At 52.4% G+C, this 23,778-nt stretch overlaps 1 protein-coding gene across 1 annotated transcript; it reads right to left on the reverse strand.

Moving 5' to 3' along the window:
* Positions 1–9,479: 9,479 nt before the first annotated feature.
* On the reverse strand, positions 9,480–23,500 carry KCNG4 (potassium voltage-gated channel modifier subfamily G member 4). Its single transcript, XM_059999306.1, has 4 exons — positions 23,443–23,500; positions 21,888–21,915; positions 20,983–21,742; positions 9,480–10,250 (listed from the first exon to the last, which is right to left on the reverse strand). The coding sequence occupies exons 1-4, from the start codon at positions 23,498–23,500 to the stop codon at positions 9,480–9,482; spliced, it is 1,617 nt and encodes a 538-aa protein (XP_059855289.1).
* Between the last annotated feature and the right edge of the window lie 278 nt (positions 23,501–23,778).

Genomic DNA, 23,778 nt, shown 5'->3' on the forward strand with positions numbered 1-23,778 from the left:
GGAGGGCCGTTTCTGGGCGGGGGCACGGGGCGGGGGAGGGTGGCGCACGGGGACACAGGGTGAAGCTGGGGGTGGAGGGAGGGCCTGGAGTGCTGGAGAGGTGGGGCGGCTGCATATTCGGGGTTTGCATAAAGAAGCTGTTTCTGGTAGTTCTGTGTGTTGTTGGCTTTCTGGCGGGGAAGAGGGGAGTCGTAGCCCCTCGGTTTGTGAAGGGAGAAGCCCCCGTGGTGGCCGGGGCTTGGCTGGAGCCTCCTCACAGAATCACTGCGTCGTCGCCCAGCCTTCGCGCCTGGGGGTGGCAGTGTGGTGTCTCGGGCGGCGGGTGTGGGAGCCTGTCCTCCCTGGTCTCCTTCCTTTCCCAGGACTCGCCCGGCAGGGTGGGGGGAGAAGGGTGGCACCTGGCCAGAGGAGGCAGCCACGAGGCCCGTAGAGCCAGCTGGGTCCGGCCAGCCGCTGCCGGGAAGGGTGGCTTTGGGAGAAGAGGCGGCCCCGGGCGGGCGGCAGCCCCAGTTCCTGCCCTCTGCGTCCTCTGGGTTCCCGCGAGTGGGTGGGGCAGCGCTGGGCGCCAGCAGGAGGCTCACGCAGAGCTGAGCCCAGGCTTTCTCCGGCCGCCCCAGCTGTCACAGCGGCTGAGGCTGTGACCGGCCCGAGCCCCTGTGCCCGCTGGATGGGGGCTGCCTAGCCGGCCTCTCAGGCCAGGTGGGCGGGTCTCCTTCCTTCTCCTCGGGGGCTGCAGTGAGTCTGTGGGGACTACCGGGCTCTCCAAGGACCTTGGGTGTGGAGGGAAATGCTGTACACTTCACATGTGCACACACGCACACGTGCACACACACCCACGCACAGGTCTGCAGGCCTGGGCGCCACCCCAGCCTGGGCAGGGCCTGTTGAGCGGGAGTAGAGGCAGCTTTGAGGTCTGGGGACCTGGGGCCAGGGGGGCTTGAGGACCACACCAGCCCGCAGCTCCACACCCTGTGGCCGGACGCTCCCTGCTCCCTCAGCAGTTCTAGGGTTTAGAACTACAGACTGCTCTCCCTGGTGGGCTGGGAAGCTGGGCCAGGCCGGAGCAGACGATGGAGCCCTGGAATCGCCTCCCCTCCCTCCAAGCCACCTCCCGGCCCCGGGTGTGTGTGGCCTCAGCTGCCGCTTAACCTCGGTGCACTTGGGTCGACTCATCTGGAGAAATAACTGGAAGGCCGGCCCAGGTGGCCTGTTCTCCTCCAGCCCATCCGGCCTCAGGCTGGGCTTTCCCTCTGCCTGTCCGCTGGGTCCGTGCTCCCTCCCTTTCAACCAGTGCCGCTGTCAACGAGGGGACCTGGGAGGGACGTGGGGGCAGAGGAAATAGCTGAGAGGCTAGAGGCTCTGGAGGCCCTGCACCCGAGGCTTTACAGATGCTGTCATATGGAAGAGGTAGATGCTATCGCTGCCCCATTTACTGGTGAGAAAACTCTCAAGGTGAAGTTGGGTAACCTCCACAAGAGCACGCGGGGTCAGGATGGAGCTGCGGTTCCTGTCCAGGCACCTGACTTCCAAGCCCCTCAATCCCACTCACCGCCTGGGCCGCCACTGGAGTTGCTTCTGTGACCTTGGACAGAACCCCCGACCTCTTTTATAACGTGACTGGACCGTATGGCTCCAGGAGCTTCCTCCTGGCTCCGACCATCGCTCCTCGGCTCTCCTAACGGCCACGAGGGTGGGAGACGCAGCCTTTGCCATTGAGAGAAAGAGCTGCGGGCTGTCAGGCTTGGGAGAGGGCGGGAAAGGGGCTGGGGGAGGTGGGAGTAGCCGCCAAAGGCAGGACAGGTGTCCAGGAACGCGCATGTGCAAAAGAAGGGCGGAGGGAAGTTTGGACCCGGTTGGAGGGTCTCCAAAGCCAGGTAAGCGCTGATTTTTTTTTCTTCTTCTTCTTTAACTGAGAAAACAGCGAGGTTATTTACCCGTGTTGTTATTTAAAAGAAAGCAAACTTAGGCCAGCTTTGAAATAATGATCTCTCATGGTTATTTTTTTCAGGGATGGAGAGGATTTTTAAAACAGCCAAGCCTATTAATTAGCACATTTACTACACATGTTTTTCCCCCGGAGAGCATTTAAATTGATTTCCTTTTTGTCCTGCGATGGTGACTACAACCAGATCCAGAAATATACCAGCCATTCCAAATGGCAGTTCTGTGCAGCGAGCCTTTTGATATTCATTAATCACATAATCAGTGGGTAAACAAGTTGTTCAGAATGACATTAACTCTGCAGCGTTCTGCCCAGTTAGTAATATTTGTCCCCATGTTGCATAAACCTGCCTGGCCAATCCTCCCCTCCCAAGACAGTCCTCATTACACAATATTCGCTCAGTTCCTTTGACTCAGCTTATGATTGCAGGGTGACGATGAAGGCTGCTTCTGAAACGGAGAGCCTGTTAATGTCTTCTTGGCCCGATCCCCTCTGAGTGAGGTTTTGCCAACAACAGCATATTTGAGCAGGGAGGTGACGTAACCCAGCCGGGCACAGCTCAAACACCGCTTCCTCCACGACGCCTTTGCCATCATGCCCACCTTCCCTTCCCTGCAGCTCCACGCTCCGGGGGTCTGCCCTGGACCCCAGCACTGCGCTGCCCCTCCCCGTGTGTGGTCTTCACCACTGAGCACAGGTGTGGACCCAGCGGCTGAGGGGCTGCTCCACCTTTCCAAGCCTCAGTTTCCCCACCTGGGAAATCGGTCACAAACGCGTGGCCTGCAGGGTCATGGTGGGATGAACTGAGAAGTGTGCCGAGCACTGTTCCCGATGTTAGCAGTCATCGTTGGTGGCTGTCATAGGGCCTGGCTGCTCCCAGCTCCCGGAGGTCAGCCTGTTGTCTGTTTCTCTCCATCCCTTCCTTGAGGTCTCCCACAAAGAACATGCCCAGCAAACAAGCGTTGAATGTAAAATGAATGAATGATAGTATCTTCTCTTTACAGGAGTGGGTTAGAGGGAAGGAACAAAATCCCTGTTCTAAAATACGGCTCTAGAAGACATTTTGAAAATTTCCATTTTATTGTGAGCTCTTTTTTGCTGAGCTGTAGAAGCATTCAGAAAGACCTAAAGAATGTGATTACACCACACCTGAACTCCTTGTGTCTTGTCAGTTATAAGAACCAATAAGTCTCCTTTAGTTTGTCTGCTTGTTAAATGAAGTCTGATTAGAGTTTCCTGTCCTTGGAAACAAAATATTTCTCACTGATATTTGTGGGTGTGTCCTAAAGATGTAAAGTGTTGGTTCAGTTCATCTCCCAAACTGCCTGCATGTAAATCCTGGCCGCGGGGTCGGCTTCCGGGGGGACCCAAACATCTGGGAGAACCAGGGCAGACCTCCTCAGGGCCCGTGCCACGTATGTAACGTTAGTCCCGTCACCACTCTGCCCTCTTCCCTTCTAGGGCTTATCACAGGCTCTGCTTGTCCTGTTTATTTCCTTCTTGACTTATCCTGGGTCTCCCTCTCTACCCCACTCTTCCCCTCTACCCAGGTCTACAGGAGCATCTGTCTTGCCGACAGAACAACGCCTGGCACGTGGCAGGCATTTAAGAAACACTGCCCCAGAAACTAACCATTGCCCTTCCAACTTCTGACTTGGCCACAGCCCAGGGGTTGGTGAGCCCTGACCCCTGCCACCCATCACCTGGGGGACCCTCCCACCTCCTCCGACATCCCTAGGTCAGCCCCAGCAGTCCCCGAGGCTAGACCTGCCCCAATACACCAGAGCAGCCACTTATCGCTTCTTAGTACAGTTTAATGTTTCTCTAGGAGTTGCAAGCAGGGGTGGGGTGGGGCGAGCCCCGGAAAGCTTAGTTAGGAAGGCGCCAGGTGAAATTGCTGAGTTTCCCAGGGGATCATATTTCCAGCCAGTCATTGACTGAGTACAATGGAAGCCTTTGGAACAGCAAGATTGGCTCATTTTAGCTCAGGGCGCCCAATTTCATGCTTTTTTCCCTTTGTTCCTCTCGCAGGAAAGGTGATTTATGAAAGTCATGTGCCTTCTCTGCGCGTCACCTGGAGCTGGCGGCCAGGGAGGCTGGGCTCCTGCGGCCTCAGCCGGGCTGCTCTGGACGGCCCCAGAGCCACAGGACTGGTGGGGACAGCAGCGTCCCTTTGTTTTAACTGACATTGTGTTCCCGGAGGTGCCCCTTGGTTAGATGTCAAATGGTGGATGAGCCCAGCGCTGGGCGAGGGTCCGGAGGCTCAGAGCTGCGGGCGCTGCCTGCTAGTCCTGGCTTTGCCGCCTCTGACCGTGTGACCTGCCCCATCACGTCCCCTTCCTGGGCCTCCGGGTCCACACCCATAAAAGGGCCGGGTTGGGCCCAGTGACCGTAAGGGACCGTTTAGCTCTGAGAATCTGTGAGGCAGGCGGTTGGTTCCCGGGCTGGCGGGGTCAGAAGGGCAAGGGACAGTCCCCTTCTCGTGGCAGCTGGAGAGTGAGGACCTACTCTGAGCCTCGGGGATGGGGTCACCTGCCAGGCGGACCCTCTCTCCTCCTCACCAAGGCGCCAATGGTCCATGCACTGCCGGCCATCTGGCATGTTCTATCCGGCCTGCATGGGAGCAGGGGTTAATTTTGTTTCTTATTTGAATGCCTTGGGCCCGACCACCACTCCCCTGCTCTCTTTCTCTTTCTCACTCTCCACTCCCTTGCCAGCATTTCCTGGGGTCACCTCGCAAATAAAGGGCTTTTACGTCACCGGTGATGGCACCCCCAGATGTGATACCCTGAGAGGGACACAACCTCACGGATATAGTGTGTGGCCAGGAAGGCACAGCCTCCATCTCAGCACAAGGAGATGGGATGGGCACAAAATGAGGCGTGTTTTACTAAATAAGGAGAGGTCCATACTCACCCCAAATTTCCATGTCATCTATGTCGAAGAAAGGCTGTGGAAAGATCCAGATCACGGGAGGCTAAAGAGATAGGACAAGGAAATGCAACACCCAAGCCTGTGCTGGACCCTGTCCCAGACGGAAAAGCCTATAAAGGATATTATTAGGGCAGCTGACAGAAGTGGACCAGGCAGTAGATTAGATTAAAATAGTGCATCCAAGTTGAATGTGCTGACGTTGGTAACTGCATTATGGCTTTGTGCGAGAATATCCTTATTCTTACGATCTACGTACCAAAGCGTTTCGGGTCTCCTTGGGCTCTCCATCTTAAAATGAAGGAGTTGGTTTACCTTAGAGCTTCTATCCTTTCACTTGGGGGAGGAGTCATAGGTTCCTTTGAGAACCTGATGAAATCATCGAACACTGCACTCTGAAATGCACATAACGTACACGTGCTTTGTTTCACGTCATCTCCAGAGATTCCCAAACCCCTTGTGGAAGCTCTTGGCTGGGAATCCTTGGACCCATGGTCTTCTGATACACTTTCCAGTTACTACCTTCTAAAGTTCTGAAAGCAGAGTGCCGTGATATAGTCATCTATTCTCAAATGGTCCAGAAAAGCATACTATATAGGGAATAAAAAAATAGAGCAAACGATAAAACAAATGGGGCCAAGTGTTTCTTAAAAGGTGTATTGGAGTTGTCTATGTACTGTTTTTGCTCTTTGCAACTTTTGGTCAGTTTGACGTGTTTCCCAAATAAAATGTTAAAAAATCAATTGCAGGGTGCCTAGTAATCATTCAACAAGTGATGCCCGTTATGAGCATTTCGACAAGAAGGAGAGGAGGGAGGGAGTTTAACGCCGCTGGAGGGAGGTGGGCAGGGGGCATGTAGAGCCGTGCAGCCAGGCACCGGGGCGAGGCACCCAGGTGGGTGGGTAGGCATGTGGCGGGCAGCTGGTGGACAGAGATCTTCATGAACTCCTATTCAAACTTGAACTACTTGCTGATTGTTGCTATGGGAGAAATTCTGCAGATAGTCAGGGACTGTGGTCAGCTTTTCTTTCTCACCTCTCTCCCTGTTTCTTACCTGCCCCTCTCTCTCCATCGTATAAGTTGTAGCAATGAACTTCCAGAATCCCAGACTGTCCACGCTGGAGAGAATTTAACAACTACCTCATCCACCTTCTCCACGGGATCAATGAGAAAAGGAAGGCCCAGTGAAATCAATTTCCATGCCTGTGTTATACAAAGGGTTAAGTGTTGGTACCCAGGGACCCCAAGACCACCCTCCTTACTCTGTTCAGGGTGGCATGGCGAAGTGTTAGAATCTTGTCTTGAATATTTTGTTTGAGGTCTTGGGCAGTGTTTCAGATGAACCTAAGAGCTGATATACTAGAAAGAGTGTCCTGCTGGGAATCAGGCTGCTCGGATCTAACTAAACGAACATGCTGTGTGGCCTTGGGTAGGTGGCTTTCCCTCTCTGAGCCTTGGTCTCTCCATCTTAAAATGCAGAAGTTGATTTACTTAACTTCTTGTCCTTTTTCAGGGATCATGGGTTCCCTGAGGGTTGATAAAATCATTGAACCCTTTCTCAAAGCTGTGTATTTTGAGACACACTTAATCACCAGACGTTCAGGGATACCTCATGGAAACCATCTGCTTAGGTTGTCTTCTGATGGGCCTTCCAGGTGTCAATTTCTCCAGTCCTAAAAGCTATGAAAATAGAGTCAGTGGGTCGAGCCCCACTTGCATTGCGTTGAAGAATTAACCCATCCATCCTCAATTCACTTGGGCTCAACTCTGGCTAGAGAGGTGTTGAACCAACACTTTAAAGTTGCCTCTGGGAGCCGCGTGAAAATAAGCTTGAAGTAAAGGGGCCTTTGCTCTTTTGCCTTCAGCTGGAAAATTTTGACTTTTGGCTGCAGTCATGCCCATTGGCCTCCGAGAAAAACAAGCCCTTCTGGGAATCGCAAGACTCCTTTCAGCCAATGGGGATGAAGAGACCGCCTAGCAACTCGCCGGTCATCCCCATCCCACTCAATCAGCATGAAGGAAAGGCTGCTCTGCCAGGCTAGACTAAACACAAGGAGACCAATCCCCCGGGACATTGCAGGGAAGGGAAAAAAATAGAGCCTTTAATTAAGCCCCACATGTAAGCGATCAATTCCAATTTTCCACTTCTAATTTAGTAAAGAATTTCCACCGGGCGTGTACTGAGACGTTATAGAGCCTTATAATGTTGGGGATGGGCTCCCCTAGTTTTCTTTTAGTCCTGGCACATTTTGTTCAGATGACTGGCATGGGAAACAGAGGAAAACGGAGAGGCCTGGGTGGGAGCCAGTCACAGGATGGGCTGAGCCAGAGTGGGGAGTGATTGCCTCAGGCAGGCAGCACAGAAAAGTCTCCAATGAGAAGAAGAAGGACCGATATGGGGCCTGATCTGGGGTGAGCTTGCCCCCAGTGGGGGCCATGACTGAAATGGGGGAAGGTATCTAGAAATGTGCACATTCTTTTAAAAATCATGATTTGCAAGTGCTGCACCTCCGGATTCAGTGCTCTCCACCCACACAGCCGCCCTGAGGGTCTTCGTGAGACCCCAGCTGGAAAACCACAGACCTAGCCCCATGCGTGAAACTGACAGAAAGGGGCTAAAGTCACAGGAGGCTTTTCCAGGGGGTAGGGCTTTTCCTTGTGAGACTGGCCACCTCGCCACTATGCAAAGCGCCTATTTGGTGGAATAGCATGGGAAGGACTGGGGGGTGCCCCGCTGACTTTGGGGGAGTTAGAGGGACGGGGACATGTGTGTCTGTCAGCTGGGAGTGCACCCGGAGAAGTCAAAGGGAACAAGGGCTCCCCGCGAGATCAAGGCCAGCTTGAAGCTAGATGTTGATGTGGGTGCCCCCTGTGCCAGAGGCCGAGGCCACACTGACCCTGGCGTTGAGGTCTGGGGAAGGCGTGTGCCCAGCACATAGTAGGCCTGCACTAAACACTAGTGGAACGAATAAACAGCACGTTAAGTTGTCCCCGCTGATGAAATGCTAACACGCTTACACATGAACTACATCAGATCCACAGGTCCACGATCTTCTCTCCACCATCCATTTGCAACCCCGTGCTCTTAGCGGATTTACAGCCGACGGTGCGCAGCTGTGCACGGCCGAATCACTGGTGGGAGGTGCTATCGAGGCCCCTCCCAGGTGTGCTCAGCTGGGGAACAAAAGATGAGACTCCAGGGGTGCCACCACCTTGTACGATTAATGACGTGGAGGAGGCAGGCCCTCATAGCTTGCCTGACCTGCTCGACTGTTCCCTGTTCCCAGCTGGTCCTCCTGCAACCCATCCCATCATCATCATCATTCACACCTGCAGTCCGTTCACATCACCCCTTTCTCCAGCATCTGCAATATCTCCTCTCCATCTACCGAAATGTCCAAGTCCGCTACACAGCATCTCATCCCAGCCCACCTTTCCAGCTCCATCTCCCCAAACAGCCCAAACAGCCCTCCGCATTCAACCCCTTCCTGTGTCTCTGTGAAGCCCTCCGGGAGCCAACTGCCCAGAATGCACTGCTCTTTCCCCTCTGCTCAGGGCGCACTGCTTTTATCTCTAAGGACCTGGTCCTACCTCTGCCTCCTACTCTGGATGCAAAGGGCCGGGTCTCTTAATGAATGAATGGATGAGCAAATGAATTCATTGAAATATCAGCCAAGGACGTCTATTCTCTGGCATCAAGGGGTCGGGGGAGCGGGGGAGCAGGCAAGGGGCAGATCCTAGGTCTGCCCTCGTTTCTGCGCTGCATCTGTGGTGGCTTAGCTGAGAGTGGAAGGCCGAGGTCCCCGCAGTGCTGGGGGAACCAGCAGCAGGAATGGTTCTCTCAAGCGACAATGCAGTGCCCTGTGAGAGTTAGCCTCTGTCAAGGCCAAGGACCGGATAATTGGACGATGTCTCACTAAGAGCCCAGGTGGCCAAGAAGGACCCGCTGTGCTGACAAGTGCCGCTCCTGTCCAGGTCCCAAGTGCGTCAGGAGGGGTGGCAGGCCACCATCCCCCACTGTGGGACTTAACGTGGAGGCCAGTTCTGCCTTCTCGGCTAAGAGCTTCCAGAGCTGGGGGAAGGCAGCTGCATTAGAAAAATGCCATTGGTGGTGTGAACAATAGCAAAACTGACCCCGGCTAGAACCCCCAGTAGAGCTGGGTGGAGAGATCTGATCAGAAGGGTTTGCAGTGACTGAACCCTCCAGGTCCTGGTGGTGGGTTGGCCCAGGAAAGAGGGTCTTCGGGGAGGAATAGAATTCTGTAGGCTTGGTTCTCTAGGTGTCTGGAAGCTAGCCTGGGTTGTTGAAGACTCTGCAGGAAAGGAAACGAGATTAAAGGGAGACAGACCTAACCCAGCAAGCGAACCTGCTTGTGCTCAGCGAGGAGCAGGGAGAGAGGAGACGGCAAGTGATGTAAACGTCGTGGCCAGGAGGGTCAAGAATCACCCAACCAAACATCTCTGGCCTCGAGCCCCTCCTAGCCCTGGGAGTGACCCCCAAGCTCTAGGAACACACCACTGGATGACGTAGGTGCTGGTGCTCTGCAGTTCATGTGAGCCGAGGGCGATGGGCTGAAGATCTGGAATATTCAGGGGGGATTTGGAGTTAAATGTATGCCATGGGCAAGGCAGGGCCCTCCAGGATCAGGTCTTTGACGTCGTTTAAGAGTTCACGTTCACTGGCCGGGGCCGCGCTCCGCAGGCGGCGGAAGCGAGCCTCCAGCTGCTCCTGCTGTTTCTTGAGCTCCAGGTACGAGAGCGAGAAAATGTGAAAGATGGACGTGGCCGGGAAGGCCATGATGAGGATCCCGCTCAGGATGCCGCTGAGGGCCACCATCTGGCCCGGCACGCTGCTCGGGACCATGTCTCCGTAGCCCACGGTCGTCATGGAGATGACGGCCCACCAATAGGAGGCCGGGATGCTGGTGAACTCCAGAACTCGCCCGGACTCGTTCTCGGCCACGTAGACCAGAGGAGAGAAGAGGGTGATGGCTACGCAGAGGAAGAGGAGGAGCAGGGCGAACTCGCGCGTGCAGCGGCGCACCGTGAGGCCCAGCGTCTGCAGCCCTAGCGAGTGGCGGGCGAGGCGCATCACGTAGAGGATGCGCAGTGCCCGCAGCACGCGCAGCGCCAGCCCCACCTTCTCCACGTACGAGCTCCGGCTCGGCCTCTCGCCGTCCCCCTGGGGCTCGTCGGACACCGCGAGGGACACGTAGTAGGGGGAGATGGCCAGGATGTCGATGATGTTGAGGGGCCCTTGGAAGAACTGGCACTTGTTCTGGGCCTGGACAAACCTCAAGCAGAACTCCAGGGAGAACCAGGCCACGCAGACGGTCTCCACGATGAAAATATAGTAGCACTTCTGCGAGCACTCGCCCTGGAGAGGCGACAAAACGCGGGGTAGAGAGGGGACGGAAATGGCGAACTAACCACGCTGAAAAGCAATTCCATAGATCTGTAATGACACCGATATCGATTCCGTATGCAGAGTCTCTATACTAAAGGTATATTCTCTCTATATTTTATATATTAATAATATATTAACACATACTAATATATTCTATAATATATTAATATTTATAATATACATAATATGTTACTGTAATATATATTATATAATACATATCACAATATACTGATATATTAAGTATAGCATATAGTAAACATTCTATATATATTCTTTGTATAGTATATGGTCTCTATATGCTATATATTATCTATCTATCTATCATTTAGCTGTACATCGATGGAGCCCTGTTGTAGACTCTTAGTCATCTACCAAAACCCCCTTTTTACATAGTTCTCAAGTTGTGGCTGTGCGCATGGCCAGTCAGCTAGATCAGAGACCACTTTTCCAGCCTCCCTTGCAGCTAAGCATGGCCACATAACTAAGCCCCCACCCACAGAATATAAACAGAGGGGATGCATGCCACCTCCAGTTCCAGGAGTTTAGTGTTGGCGCGAGTTCCTGCACACTCTTTCTCCCCTTCCTGTGAGCCAGGGCTCCCCAGCTTAGAACCAGCAGATTGGACCAACGCCCTGGGAAGGATGAGCATCATGGTGGGAAAAATCCAGGTGTCAGAATGAGAGCTGCCCACTCACCTCGGTCCCTGTGTATGAGAGAAACCAACTTCTACCGTGTTGAAAGCTGTTCTATCGTGAGGCCTCTTGGTTAGAGCAGCCAAGTTTCTCCTTTATGACATAAGCACCTCTTGTGTACCAGGCACTGCTCTGGTGCTGTCACTTAAGCCCCACAGTGATGCCGTGAGCAGGCAGCTGGCTTCAGTTATGGCCCAGGAAATGGTCCCAAGCGCAGAGATAAATTGTCTGAGCTCACGTTCATAGTAGATGGCCTCCCAGAGATTATGCGCTGTTTTGTAACTACTTAGCCCGCCATCCCTCATTCATTCATCCAACAAAATTGCACGGAGGACTCACCTTGCGCCAGGTCCCATGCTAGACTCCGGAGGTAAAGGACTAGAGAAGCAGACATGGTTTCTGGGGGCTTGGAGCCTGGGGCAGGCAGAGAGGACACCGGCAACCCTGTGAGGCGGATTGCAGCTATGTCCCTCCTGAGATCCCAGTCAGGTGGGGCTGCAGTGGGTTCCTCACTGTGTCATTCACACCCCTACCCCTGCCCCCAACAACGACTTCCGCTAGCCCCTCTGCTACTCCAAGTGTGCCCTGGAACCTAAAGCATCAGCCTCCCCTGGGAGCTTGTTAGAAACATGGAATCTTGGGCTCCACGGCATCCCTGCGGAGCTAGAATCTGCATTTCAACAATGATTTGTGTGCTCAATAAGGTTGGAGAAGCTCTGCTCTAGTGCAGTGGTTCTCAGCCTTGACTGCACGTGTTAGAATCACCTGGGGGGGCTTTGAAACAATCCTGATGTCCAGGTCGGGATGCCAGAGATTCTAATTTACTTGATCTAGGTTTTAGCCTGAGCGGTAGAATTTTCCAGAAGCCCCATCAATAATTCTCATGTGGAGCTAGAGTTGAGAACCTGACTCTAAATATTACATCTACATCTTCGTCTCTATCTGCATCTATCTCTATATTGTCTCCATCTGTATCTTATGATAGATGAGTGAACCAATGACCAAAGCCAGTTGATTGAGTGAAAAGCAAGATGTTGACAAGCACAGTTTTCTTTGGATTAAAAACCTCTGATGTGGAAAAAGAAATTATTTCCAGTGCCTGGGCTCACAGGAATACGAAACTGAAATAATCTTTTTGTCTGGCCTTTGAAGAAAAAAACAGGCTGGACCGTCCTGATCTCTATTCGCCGGTCCAGTGCTGGGTAGCTCTCTCTCCCGGTTCACTGCCTCGGGAGGGTTGAGACAAATGGAAATGACGCAGGTAAAGAAGTTAGCAGGCTGCTGCCTCCGAAGGTACATGAAACATTGTAGCTACCCGGATGAGATGATTCACTGGTTGCAGACATAGCCTGCCTGGTCTGTTTAAGGGGAACTATCCTTCTCCTATCCTGGATTTTACAGGAGGCTGAGGAAATTCTCCAACACACTAGAGGTCTTTGCCATGACTGCCTGGGGTTTGCTTCAGGACTCTGGAAGGCTCAGGAGTTTTGGGTCCTGATTCCCCAGTCCTGCTACAAACTTGCTGTGTGACTTTTCTGGGGTCACTGCCACTCTCTGTGCTTTAGTTTCTGATGGAGAGGGTGGAACAGAATCAGGATTTCTCAAAGCTGATTCATAAGCCCTGCATCAGAGTGCCCTAGAGTGCTTGTTACCAATGTGGATTCTGGGGGCCCCATCACAAAATCAAAGCCCTGGAGTGGGGCCCAGGAATCTGCATTTTGGTGAGGCCTCCTGTTGACTCAGAGGCACCTGGAAGTTTTTCAGCCTCTGGGCCAGATCCTCTCCATAAGGCCTCTTTCATCACTGACATTCTGGGAGTTTTTTTCTTTTGCGTAAGAGCCTTCTGTGGCCTGGGAATAGTCTTCCCAGACCAGCGACCCAATAGCTCAGGAAGGTGACTCCTGGGAGGCAGAGGAGGCCCTGTGGGTCCTTCCTCCCTTTGCCTCTGGTGCTGGCTTTTGGATGTTCCAAGCCTGCACCACCCACCTCCCACCGGCCACCTCCCTGCCCTGCAACAAGTGCTCTGCCGAGTCACCCCCTGCATGGCTGCTCCGCTCTGCAGCCTAAACCAACCTCCCAGCACTGGCCCTCAGACAAATGCCCTGTTAGCGGCCGGCATTGGAATGGCAGGGGTTTATGGGGTTCGAGCTGAGAAAATAATTCCCAGGCCAGGCAGTATTTGAAGAAAACTAGAATGGAAGGAGAGAAAAAAGTCACCCTCTCTCTGAGGAAGTTTCTGGTTGTATTCTGTAGGTAGGATGAACAACTCATCCTGGTTTGCCCAGAACTTTCCAGGTTGAGCGACAGTCCCAGGTCACCAGAACTTCCCCTCAGTCCTGGACAAACGGGGATGCTTGGTCACCCCCCTGAGGGGCTTGTCACCACGAATGAGGCGTGCTCTGATTCCTTCCTGCAATGAAGAGAAACATGACCAGCCCCAGGTAGGCCGGAGGGGTGAGCGGTGTGAGAGCATGGACGAATGTCACAGATGGATGTGGGGCTATGTTTCCATCCAGGTGAAGTCCAAGAGCGGGCAACACTCACCTGAGGTGGACAGAATCACCAAAAGAGTGGCTGCCTCTGGATGGGGTAGGGAAGACCACAAACGGACCTGAAAGAACACTCTGGGGTGATGGGAATATTCCATATTAAACAGGGCTGTGGGTGTGCCCCATTTGTTACATTGGACAGCTAAGATTTGTGCATTTCAGTGTACGTAAATGTCACCAGTAAAACTGTAAAATAAAAATAAAATGAATGATCGTGGTGCTAAATGATTGTGGGTGGGAGGGGGTGGAGAGAGAAGAGAACCAGAACGGCAGACTGTGGACAATCGTGAAAGCTGAGACATGGGTACTTACTGGGGGGTCATTAGATTATTCTGTTTACTTTGTAAATGCTCCAAATTTTCCATCCAGAAAGGTTTTTTTTTTTTTTTTAAATCAGAGTTGGAAATCAACACCACAATGACCTACCACTCCACACTCACTAAGATGGCTGTGATTATAAGGACAAAAAATAACAAGTTTTAGGAAAAGGGGATTAAGTGGTATAGACTACTAGGTATAGAATAAATAAGATACAAGGATGTGATGTACAGCACAGGGAGTACAGCCAGTATTTTATAATATCTTTAAATAGAGTATAAGATACAAAAATATCGAATCACTCTGTTGTATACCTGGAACTAATACGATATAGTAAACCAACAATAAGAAAAACAAGTGTTGGTGAGGATGTCGAGAAATTGGAACCTCCCAGTCATTGCTGGTGGGAATGTAAAGTGGTACAGCTGCTGTGGAAAACAGGTGGGTGGTCCCTCAGAAAACTTAAACATACATTTGCTATATGACCAAGCAATTCCGCTCCTAGGTATATACCCGAAGGAACTGAAAGCACACATCCACACAAAAACTTGTCCATGAAGGTCCGCAGCAGTGTGATTGATAACAGCCAACAAGTGGAAACAAGCTAAATGCCCGCCAACGGATGAATGAATAAAACAAAATATGATCTCTCTATATGTTGGAATATTATTCAGCCATAAAAAGGAAGTCCTGGGCTTCCCTGGTGGCACAGTGGTTGAGAGTCCGCCTGCCGATGCAGGAGACGTGGGTTCGTGCCCCGGTCCGGGAAGATCCCACATGCCGCGGAGCGGCTGGGCCCGTGAGCCATGGCCGCTGAGCCTGTGCGTCCGGAGCCTGTGCTCTGCAACGGGAGAGGCCACAACGGTGAGAGGCCCGCATACCGCAAAAAAAAAAAAAAAAGGAAGTCCCGACACGTGCTACAAAGCAGATGAGCCTTGAAAGCCTTATGCTCAGTGAAAGAAGCCAACATAAAGACCATATATTGTATGATTCCATATCTATAAAATTCCCAGAAAAGGCAAATTCATGAAGATAGAAAGTATGTTCGCAGTTGCCTGGGGCTGGTGGAATGGGGGCGGGGAGGGGATGGGGAATAATTGGAAGTGTGAGCAGTGTTGCTTTTTAGGGTGATGAAAACGTTATGGAATTAGTGGGGATGGTTGCATTACTGCATACTAAAAATCACTGATTTGTGCACTTGAATATTTGAGGGTATGAATTATATCTTAATAAAAAAGAACCTCGAGTTTGAGTCTGAGTGGCCAAGTCAGTCTGGGTGAGGCAGGGAGTGAGGTCCACAGCCTTGCCCCATCCTTTCCTGAAGCTCCGTAGCAGAGCTACTCTGAAGGGCTCTGGGGTCAGAGGGAGGCCAGGGCTTTCTGAGGACAAAGCCATTGTCCATGAGGGACCATCTGGACAGGCTGACCAGCAGATGGCTGCAGGTACAGCTAGGGCCAGTTCTAGAAGTTCCATCTGGGAGGGACTCGGGGCCAAAGTCTTGACCTTGGAGCCTCCCCTGCACCCTCTGTCTCTCTCACAGCAATGCCTGCCATCTCCTCTTTGGGAATGAGGCCAGAATCGGCCACGTCTTACCCGCTTAGCTCAGTGCTGGTCCCACTGGCCCATTCAGCAGTTCCACCCAGTTCCCTCCCTTTCCTTCCTCCTGGCTGTGAAATCCATCATTTGTGCCTCTGGTGCTGGCGTCGGTCCTCCCCGTCCCGGTACCCGGTGGTGCTGACTCATGCCTCTCCCCGAGAGCCAGGTCTCTCTGCCCTCCTCCCCTCATGCAGGCCCCTTCCACGATCCTCTCCCTTGGCGCCCTCGCCTTGAGCCGCCGTCCCTCCTCCCCAGCCCTGCCCCTACCCTTGGCTCCCTTGTCCTAGCCGCCCAGACTGCCCAACCCTGGCACATGGGGGCTCTGAGTGGGAGGGGCTAGGAATTGAATGCACAGAGACCAGGGGAGCGTGGTGAGGCAGGAGGGACAGCATGAAGTATGTATACTCAGGAAAGGGGGGCTCATACAGGAAATGGGGAATAGTGCTTGTTGGCTGGGATATAGGGAGACTCAGCAGGGGGCAGGGAACACCCCCCCACACACACACACAACTCCCAAAACAGGTTAAGAAGAATTCCGTAAAGCCATTACCAAATGTCACTGAACACAGAGAAGCTACAGAGCGGGCAGTTCTCTCTGGAGCTGATCCATGATCCAAGAAGGGGTCAGGTAGGAGGAGACACTGGCTCCGGCACGAGACTTTTTATCAAAGGCGGGGAGGAGGGGGAGGATATTGCAGCCCCGAAGGTGAGCTGCACCAGCGCCAGGAGGGAATTGTTCCATCAGGGCCCCCAGTGGTTCCACCTGGTCTTTAAAAAGCTCTCTGTAAAAAAAAAAACAAATCTCTCGGGCTTCCCTGGTAGCGCAGTGGTTAAGAATCCACCTGCCGGGCTTCCCTGGTAGCGCAGTGGTTGAGAGTCCACCTGCCGATGCAGGGGACACGGGTTCGTGCCCCGGTCCGGGAGGATCCCACGTGCCGCGGAGCGGCTGAGCCCGTGAGCCATGGCCGCTGAGCCTGCGCGTCCGTGAGCCTGTGCTCCGCAACGGGAGAGGCCACAACAGTGAGAGGACCGCGTTCCGCAAAAAAAAAAAAAAAAAAATCTGTCTGTGCCTTCCTTCCTTCCCCATCCCAGCGAGACGCAGAAAGCACAGCACAGGGCACAAGGGGGCGGGGGAAGCAGAGCCCCGCCATCCCACCCCCAGCCGCACCGAGGCTCTGCTCCCATCCAGTGCACTTTGCACAGATGCAATCCAGAGTGTGTCCCTTTGCAACATCCCCGAAGTCCCAAGCAAACCTCTGGGCAGAAGTAGAAGCTAGAACAGGAGGGGATGTGCGAGCATGTGCCTGTGCTTGTCCCCAGGGGTCCCACGGAGCTGGGAGAGAGTTTGAGGGACAAAGCAGATGCGCGGGCGGGAGGGGCATGAGCGAATCCCAAAGGTGGGTAAACATAGCCAGTGCTGGCTCTGTGCCGGCACATCGTGAATAGAACGTCGGTCCTGTTGCCTCCTTCTGAGCAGGTGCTGGCATTATCCTCATTTATGGGAGAGGAAATGGGGGCATAGAGAAACAGAGTGACTCGGCCGAGGGCAGAGCCAGGTAGCAGCAGTAAGGAGGAAGAAAAAGGTCAAGAGAAAAGGACCATGTGTTCAGCTGTAGCAGCCTGGTGACCTTCTGACTCCCCCAGAGGGCGGACAAGGTGCTCTGAGCAGCAGAGAGGCCAGGCAAGGGCTACAAGGAAAGGGCGCTAGGGCTAAATGGCAGGGGTGACAGCCCCGGTAGAGGACTTGGGCGGAGGGAAGCAAAGAACCTGAGGAATCCATCACTGGCTGGATGGATAAACACATTGTGGCATTTACAGACAGTGGACTATGACTCAGCCCTGAAAAGGAATGAAGTACTGACATAGGCTACAACACAGATGAACCTTGAACACGTTATGTGGAGTGAATGAAGCCAGAAACAGAAGGCCACATATTGTATGATTCCATTATGTGAAGTGTCTGGAATAGGGACACAGAGACGGAAAGCAGACTGCTGGTTGCCAGGGGCTGAGGGTGGGGGTGGGGAGCGGCTGCCTGATTGGTCCAGGGTTTTCTTTTAGAAATGTATTGGAACTTGATAGAGGTGTTGGCTGCACAACCTTAAGAATGTGCTAACTGCCACTGAATTGTTCACTTTAAGATGGTTAATTTTATGTTACGTGAATTTCACCTCAATTTAAAAACCGGAGCTGGGATGCTCAGGATATAAGCTCCAGGAAAGTGAGAAATTTGTCTTATCTGCAGCATCTAGAAGAATAGACTTAGTAGGTACTGCGTGACTGTTGATGAATGAATAAAAGGACAAATGTGGTGACTTCCTGTTAACTAGTACCTGATAAGTGAATAATGATGACGACTAACATTTTTTGAGCACTTCCCGTGTGTCGGCTTTGTTCCGATCACTTTACACAAATTACTCTTTTAATCCTCACCATAACCCCCTGAGGAAAGGGCTAATAGCATCCCCATTTTACAGATAAGGAAACTGAGGCTCAAAGAAGTTAAGTGACTTTTCTGAGATCATTGAGTTCATGAGGGGTGAGGCCAGATTCAAACCCAGGGCGTCGGCACTCAGAACCATTACCCTGGACAGAGAAGCACTTCACAAAGTCCAGATGCCTTAGCAATGCTAAGTGCCGTTGAGACTGAGGGTCTAGCCTACAGGTAGAGGGCCGAGCATTGGAAGAAGGGATGTAAGGGGTCAGGTTTTAGAGCCAGGCAGAGGTGAGCTCAAGTCTTGGCTCTGCCACTTACTAACTTTGAGCTTAGGAAAGTGATAAAAAGCTTCCCTGAGCCTCAGTTTCCTCATCTGTAAAATGGGGGTAGAGTGGTATTCACTTCCCAAAGCTGTTACAAGGATTAAGTCCATCCTATGAAATGCCAGCCTCCTGAAGGGCACTTAACAAGCATCAGTTCTCTCATCCCTTCTGGGCCGAGCTCCCCCAGGGAACCCAGCAGAGTCTGAATGCTCCTGGAGGTGCTTAGGCACTTGGCTTGGTCTTTCCCGTCCACAATGCCTCCTGCCTCCTCCATCTTACTTTGCAATCTCGGGCACAGACCTTGCACCCCAACTGCCAAGTTTACTCAAGGGATGTTGCTGTCAGAAGCTAGAAGAATTAAGGGCAAGGAAAATGCTTTCTTCACAGGTGTGCTGATTCTCCAACCCTGCGTGACACCTCTTCCGTGTCTGATGGAGGTGTTCTGCAAGTCACATCCCCTCAGGATGACTTGAACCCTCACACCTCTTGGGCACTTCCTGTCCCCAGAAGTAGCTGTCCAGCTTTGCAGTCGGTGCTGAATCGCTGCTTTCAGACTGATGTCCCAGAGGACAAATACGAAATACCAGGCACGTGTGGCCGGGAAAGGACATCATCTTTTTATGTGAATGTAAGGGCACAGTTTGAAAGAACGAAGCCCGCCTGGTCCTCAGCCTCCAGGCTCTCTGAATCACCATCGAAATAGACACACATTTTTTTGGAGGGCTGCATCTCCCAAGCCCTCTCTGGGCAGAACACCCAGGGGTGGCTTCACAGTTGCACAGAGGTTGCAACTGGACCGGGGCATCACCTCCCTTGACCCACGAGTAGAAATGGCTGCCTGATTCCCCGGTTCTGCGGGCCCCTTACCCACCTCTAATTTAATTTTCCAAGTCCCTGTTACACGAACTTGTGTTCGTACCCTGGGTAATTTTCAAAGCATTAGGCTTTGAAAAGAGCTTGTCCCTCTGCACAATCTAAATCCCGGCTCCCTGAAAATCCATCCCTAAGAGGAACAGGCTTGTGAAAAATCCAGGGGTCCTTCCTCAGCAATGGGGATCAAGGGCACCCTTAGGGGACAGGGGACGGAGGCCCCTTACTTTGTCCTAATCTTTTTACTACAGCGTCCACATGTAAATATTTCTGTGAACAACCAGGCTTTTAAATTACATGATTTCATTCTAAAGAATGAAAGAAATGCCTACAATCAGAGCTACAGTCCTCTCTATGGGGAAAAAAGCTGTTTGAAACTCAAAACGTTTTGGTTGGTTTCCTTTAGGACAAAATATTAATAGGTTGAACAAGATACATTTTATTCAGCAAAAATTTATTGACAGCCTACTCCGGGTGTGAAGCACTGTCTAGTTCTCCATCTAAGTCCTCTCTATCTGGAAAGTTCTCTGATCCTCCCTGGGATATATGGTTTTTTTTGTTTTTTTTTGTTTTTTTTGCGGTACGTGGGCCTCTCACTGTTGTGGGCGCTCCCATTGCGGAGCACAGGCTCCGGACGCGCAGGCTCAGCGGCCATGGCTCACGGGCCCAGCCGCTCCGTGGCATGTGGGATCCTCCCGGACCGGGGCACGAACCCGTGTCCCCTGCATCGGCAGGCGGACTCTCAACCACTGCGCCACCAGGGAAGCCCTGGGATATATGTTTAAGAGAAGGGAACTTAGGTCAACCGACACCAGTTATAAACCATATACAGCCTGCACTGCCGTATGTATACGTTTTCTTTATCGGCTCTCTCTCTGCTATAATGTAAGCTCCATAAGTTAGGTGCTGTGGAGCCATGAGGATTATAGAGCAACATTTTAACTTAGGAAACAATCCAGTTCTCAGTTTGAAGCTCTCCAATAACCTTCCCAACAAAATGTTAGATTCTTATCTCATTTCTCAGACCATCTGGCCCCCTGGGGGGTGTGGGCAGTCTCCCACAGCTTCCCAGAAAGACAGGGCAGGAGTGGGCAAGCAAACGTTTCTGCCCTGGCCTCCCGGGGCAGGGTCACTTCCAAATCAACTCAGCTGTGAGTTCCCCAACTGGTGGGACTGACTGGGAGGCTCAGGAATAAGGGCCGAGAGTCTCTGTCATCATCGGCATCTTCACTTGGTTACTCCTAGGAAGCTAAGTGGCCTGAGCCTCAGTTTACTCATCTGACAATGGAGCTGAGATGCCCACGAGAAGGTTGGCTTAAGGAGGTAGGGAATCCGGTTCTGGTCTAGTGCCTGGCACAGAGTAGCTGCTCAGTTAACATGCGATGGGTGCATGGACTGTGTGCACCTTCATAGTGATGTGAGCCGTCTTACAGAGGAGGAAACTGAGGCTCAGAGAGGCGGAGCAATTCGCCAGTGGTCACAGAGCCAGGAGAGGCTGGGCTGGGCCAGCTCAGCCCACTAAGACCACGGTGGCTTTGTCAATGCCTGGGGCTCTCTACCAGAGGCAGGGCCCCTCATGACTTTCATGGGTGCCCTTTATGTGCTTCCTTCTTCAAAAAAAAATGTATAAAATTATCTTTTACTACTGCATCGGTGTGAAAATGAATACAATTCACACTGGATCATATTCATTTCTTTCTTTCTTTTTTTTTTTTTGGCTGTGTGGCGTGTGGGATCTTAGTTCCCTGACCGGAGATCGAACCCACGCCCCCTGCATTGGAAGGGCAGAGTCTTAACCACTGGACCGCCAGGGAAGTCCCTCTTTCCTTCTTGTTTGCAACGATATTAAACGTTTTCGTGGGCCCTCAGTGCCGCGGGTCCCGGGCACCACGCCCGATAGAGAGACGGAACACTCACCTTGTCCTCCTCTGCCCTCAGGTCCGGCATGGTGCTAACGCACAGGCTGATGGCCATGGTGGCCACGAAGAGGATGGACAGACAAGCAAAGATCTTTCCGGGGAGCCCCGACTGCGGGTTCTCCACCATCTCCTGCAGCCGGTTCATGAAGAGCGCCCAGCGGGACGTGTGCACGGTAGGGTGGCCGGCTGCCTGACATTGCAGTGTCTCCTCCGTGCGCAGCTCGGCCACTTCGTCCAGCTTCCTCAGCAGTGTCTGCAGGCAGCACGTCTCCAGATTGGCTTCTTCGATCCCCCAGTAGGTCAGCTCCTCCTGGAAGGACAGCACGCACATCTCCTGGAGGAGGACAAGCTTGCCTGCCGCCAGGAAGCTTGCGATCACCCCGAAAGCGCTGGGGCTCCGGTCAAAGAAGAACTCTTGGTTATCCTCGTCGTAATCGTCGCAGAGCTGAGCGATCTCTTCGTGGCTCTGGCAGAAGCGGAGTTTGCTCAGGCGGCTCAGTGGAAACTCGTCCAGCGTGCTCCATGGAAGGAGGTACCGCTTGCCCCCCACGTTGACCAGCATCTCCTTCTTCAGGTCCGCCGTCCAGGTGGCGTCCTGCGCTCCCAGCTTCCGGGCCCTGCGGTAGTAAATGCCCTTGATGGACGGGGGCTCCACGGGCCGTGGCAAGAACTGACTCAAAGGGCCACAGGAGCTGAGGTGATGGTGTCTGGGATGCAGGCCCCTGTCTCTGGAAGGCATGGGTATCACCGAAGACGTCCTGGCATCCAAAAGGGACAAGAGCAAGAGAACAGGGAGACATCAGTCTCAGGGCAGAGTCCTAGACAGCATCTCCTCATGTCTGCTTCCCTGCAACTGCACCTGCATCATTTATTCTCTTAATCTTCCATCCAACACAGATTTACCGAGCACCTACCACTATGCGCTTGGGATCTATCAGTGAACAAAAAGAGATGATGATGACATCCCTTCCCTGAAGAGCATTTATTTATATCTCAGAAGAATCTCCCTGGAACAGCTGTGTCACTTTCAGGCTGTGTGGTCTTGGGTATGTAGCTTAACCTCTCTGATCTCAGCATCATTATGGCAATGACAAGACTCGTCCCAACTTTGCAAAGTACGGTTGTTGAAAATAGAGCTTAGGGTGTAAAACTTTGTCAAGTTCACTGCCAGGTGAACTGCGATCCCTTACGGACTGCCACCCCAGGTAGGTTTCTCAGCCTCTCTGAGCCCTTTGCTTCATCTGCACAGCTAGGGTAGTTTGAGTGCCCACCTCACTGGACACAGTGAGGGTTACGTGCAGTAACACACGTGAAGTGTATATTAAGAACACTTCTAGATGCTTCTGACGTGGCAGGCCCTGACCCACATGCCTCTCCTATATGAACTCATCTCAACAACCCCATGAGGTAGACATTAGTATACCCATTCTACAGATGAGGAAATTGAGGCCCAGAAAAGTTAAGTAACGAGGAACTGTATGTGGCACAGTGTCTGACTCCCAGGAGAAGCTCCACAACGATCACCTGAGCCCTCTTATTTGCTTTCCCACTTAGAGGACTTTGCTATCAATGAGAGCACTCCTCCGTGTTCATTGGGTGCTTTCCTCAGCCACCTTGCTGTGTGACCTTGAGTCAGTTACTCCCCCTCTCTGGGCCTCGGTCTTGTTATCTGTGAAATGAAGGGGCCTCTAATGCTTTCTTCATTTCAGACCTATTTGGGATGCTTGACTTACAGGGAAGGGTTTTAGATTTAGCCCATGCATTAAAAAAAAATCATCGCCACAATATTTCACATCCTCAGCCTCCCGCAACGGTTTCCTGTGCTATTCATTCTAGCCAGAGCTGTTTCCAAAGCGTCCATAACCTTACATTCCAAGATGCACTCCAATCACGAGAAAAACTCATCAGCTGAATGGAAATAAAAGTTCCTCTCAATTTCAGAGGCAGTTGGGTTCCAGCAGACAGCGAAGAGTTGCATCACAGCCGATGCATTTCACACTTGCTCGCCACACAATCGTCTGTTATTCTGCGTGCGTTACTTTGTTTACAATGTACGGCCAGAGAACGATGAGCAACCTGCAGAAAGAAGGGTATTTTGAGATCAGGGGAGTCGCTTCCCAAACGTTCTTGTTTTCCGAGTGAAAAGACGCAGAGCCAGAGAGCTGAAGTGACTCATCCAAGGTCACACAGCGAGTCCTAGTGCAACCAGGGACTCTGTCTCCCAGCCGGAGGCTCTTTCTAGAACCCCCCAAAGTGCTCTTTCTGAATTCACTGCACAAACCCAACTTTGTAACCCACTGCCCCCCAGAAGTAGCCAGCACACGAATGTCCTTCCAGAGCGTGGGAAAGGTGTTCACTCAACACGGTGCTTTGACAAAGGATGTTTAAGAGCACCGTGCGATCCGCAGCCCCCACCACTGCAGCAAACACTAACTTCTTCCCCCGAAGTTTAACTCACCCTCCTGTCTCAGGGAGCCTCTTTCCAGCTGTTTCTCTGCCGGGCAAGGGGAGCCCATGTCTCGATGCCCAGGGAAGAGACAGGTTTGTGGTGAGGATGAAGGAGGAGAAAAGAGAAAGCCCGAACACAGCAGTTTCTGGCCGAGTTAGTTTTCAACCTTCCTTTCCTCGCCTCCTTCAGAAACCAGAAGTCCGTTCATTCTGCAGCTCTCTCTCCAGCAGCTGCAGAAAAGCCCAGGAGGAGTGGGGTGGTTTTTTTTTTTTCCAATCCCCTTTCCCAGAATCCCTTTTCCCCATGAGAGGTGAGGGTCTGAGGGATTCGTGCTGGGAGGGAGCC

This window comes from Delphinus delphis, chromosome 20 (genome assembly GCF_949987515.2).
Source record: "Delphinus delphis chromosome 20, mDelDel1.2, whole genome shotgun sequence".
In the NCBI taxonomy this organism is placed as follows: domain Eukaryota; kingdom Metazoa; phylum Chordata; class Mammalia; order Artiodactyla; family Delphinidae; genus Delphinus; species Delphinus delphis.

Coding starts and splice junctions, on each gene's coding strand:
- KCNG4 (XM_059999306.1), bottom strand. CDS start 23,500: ATGGGCTCCCCTTGCCCGGCAGAGAAACAGCTGGAAAGAGGCTCCCTG. Junction 21,916..23,442: donor AGGCTCCCTGAGACAGGAGG/GTGAGTTAAACT, acceptor GTTCACTGATAG/ATCCCAAGCGCATAGTGGTA. Junction 10,251..20,982: donor TGAGGGCAGAGGAGGACAAG/GTGAGTGTTCCG, acceptor TCGCCTCTCCAG/GGCGAGTGCTCGCAGAAGTG.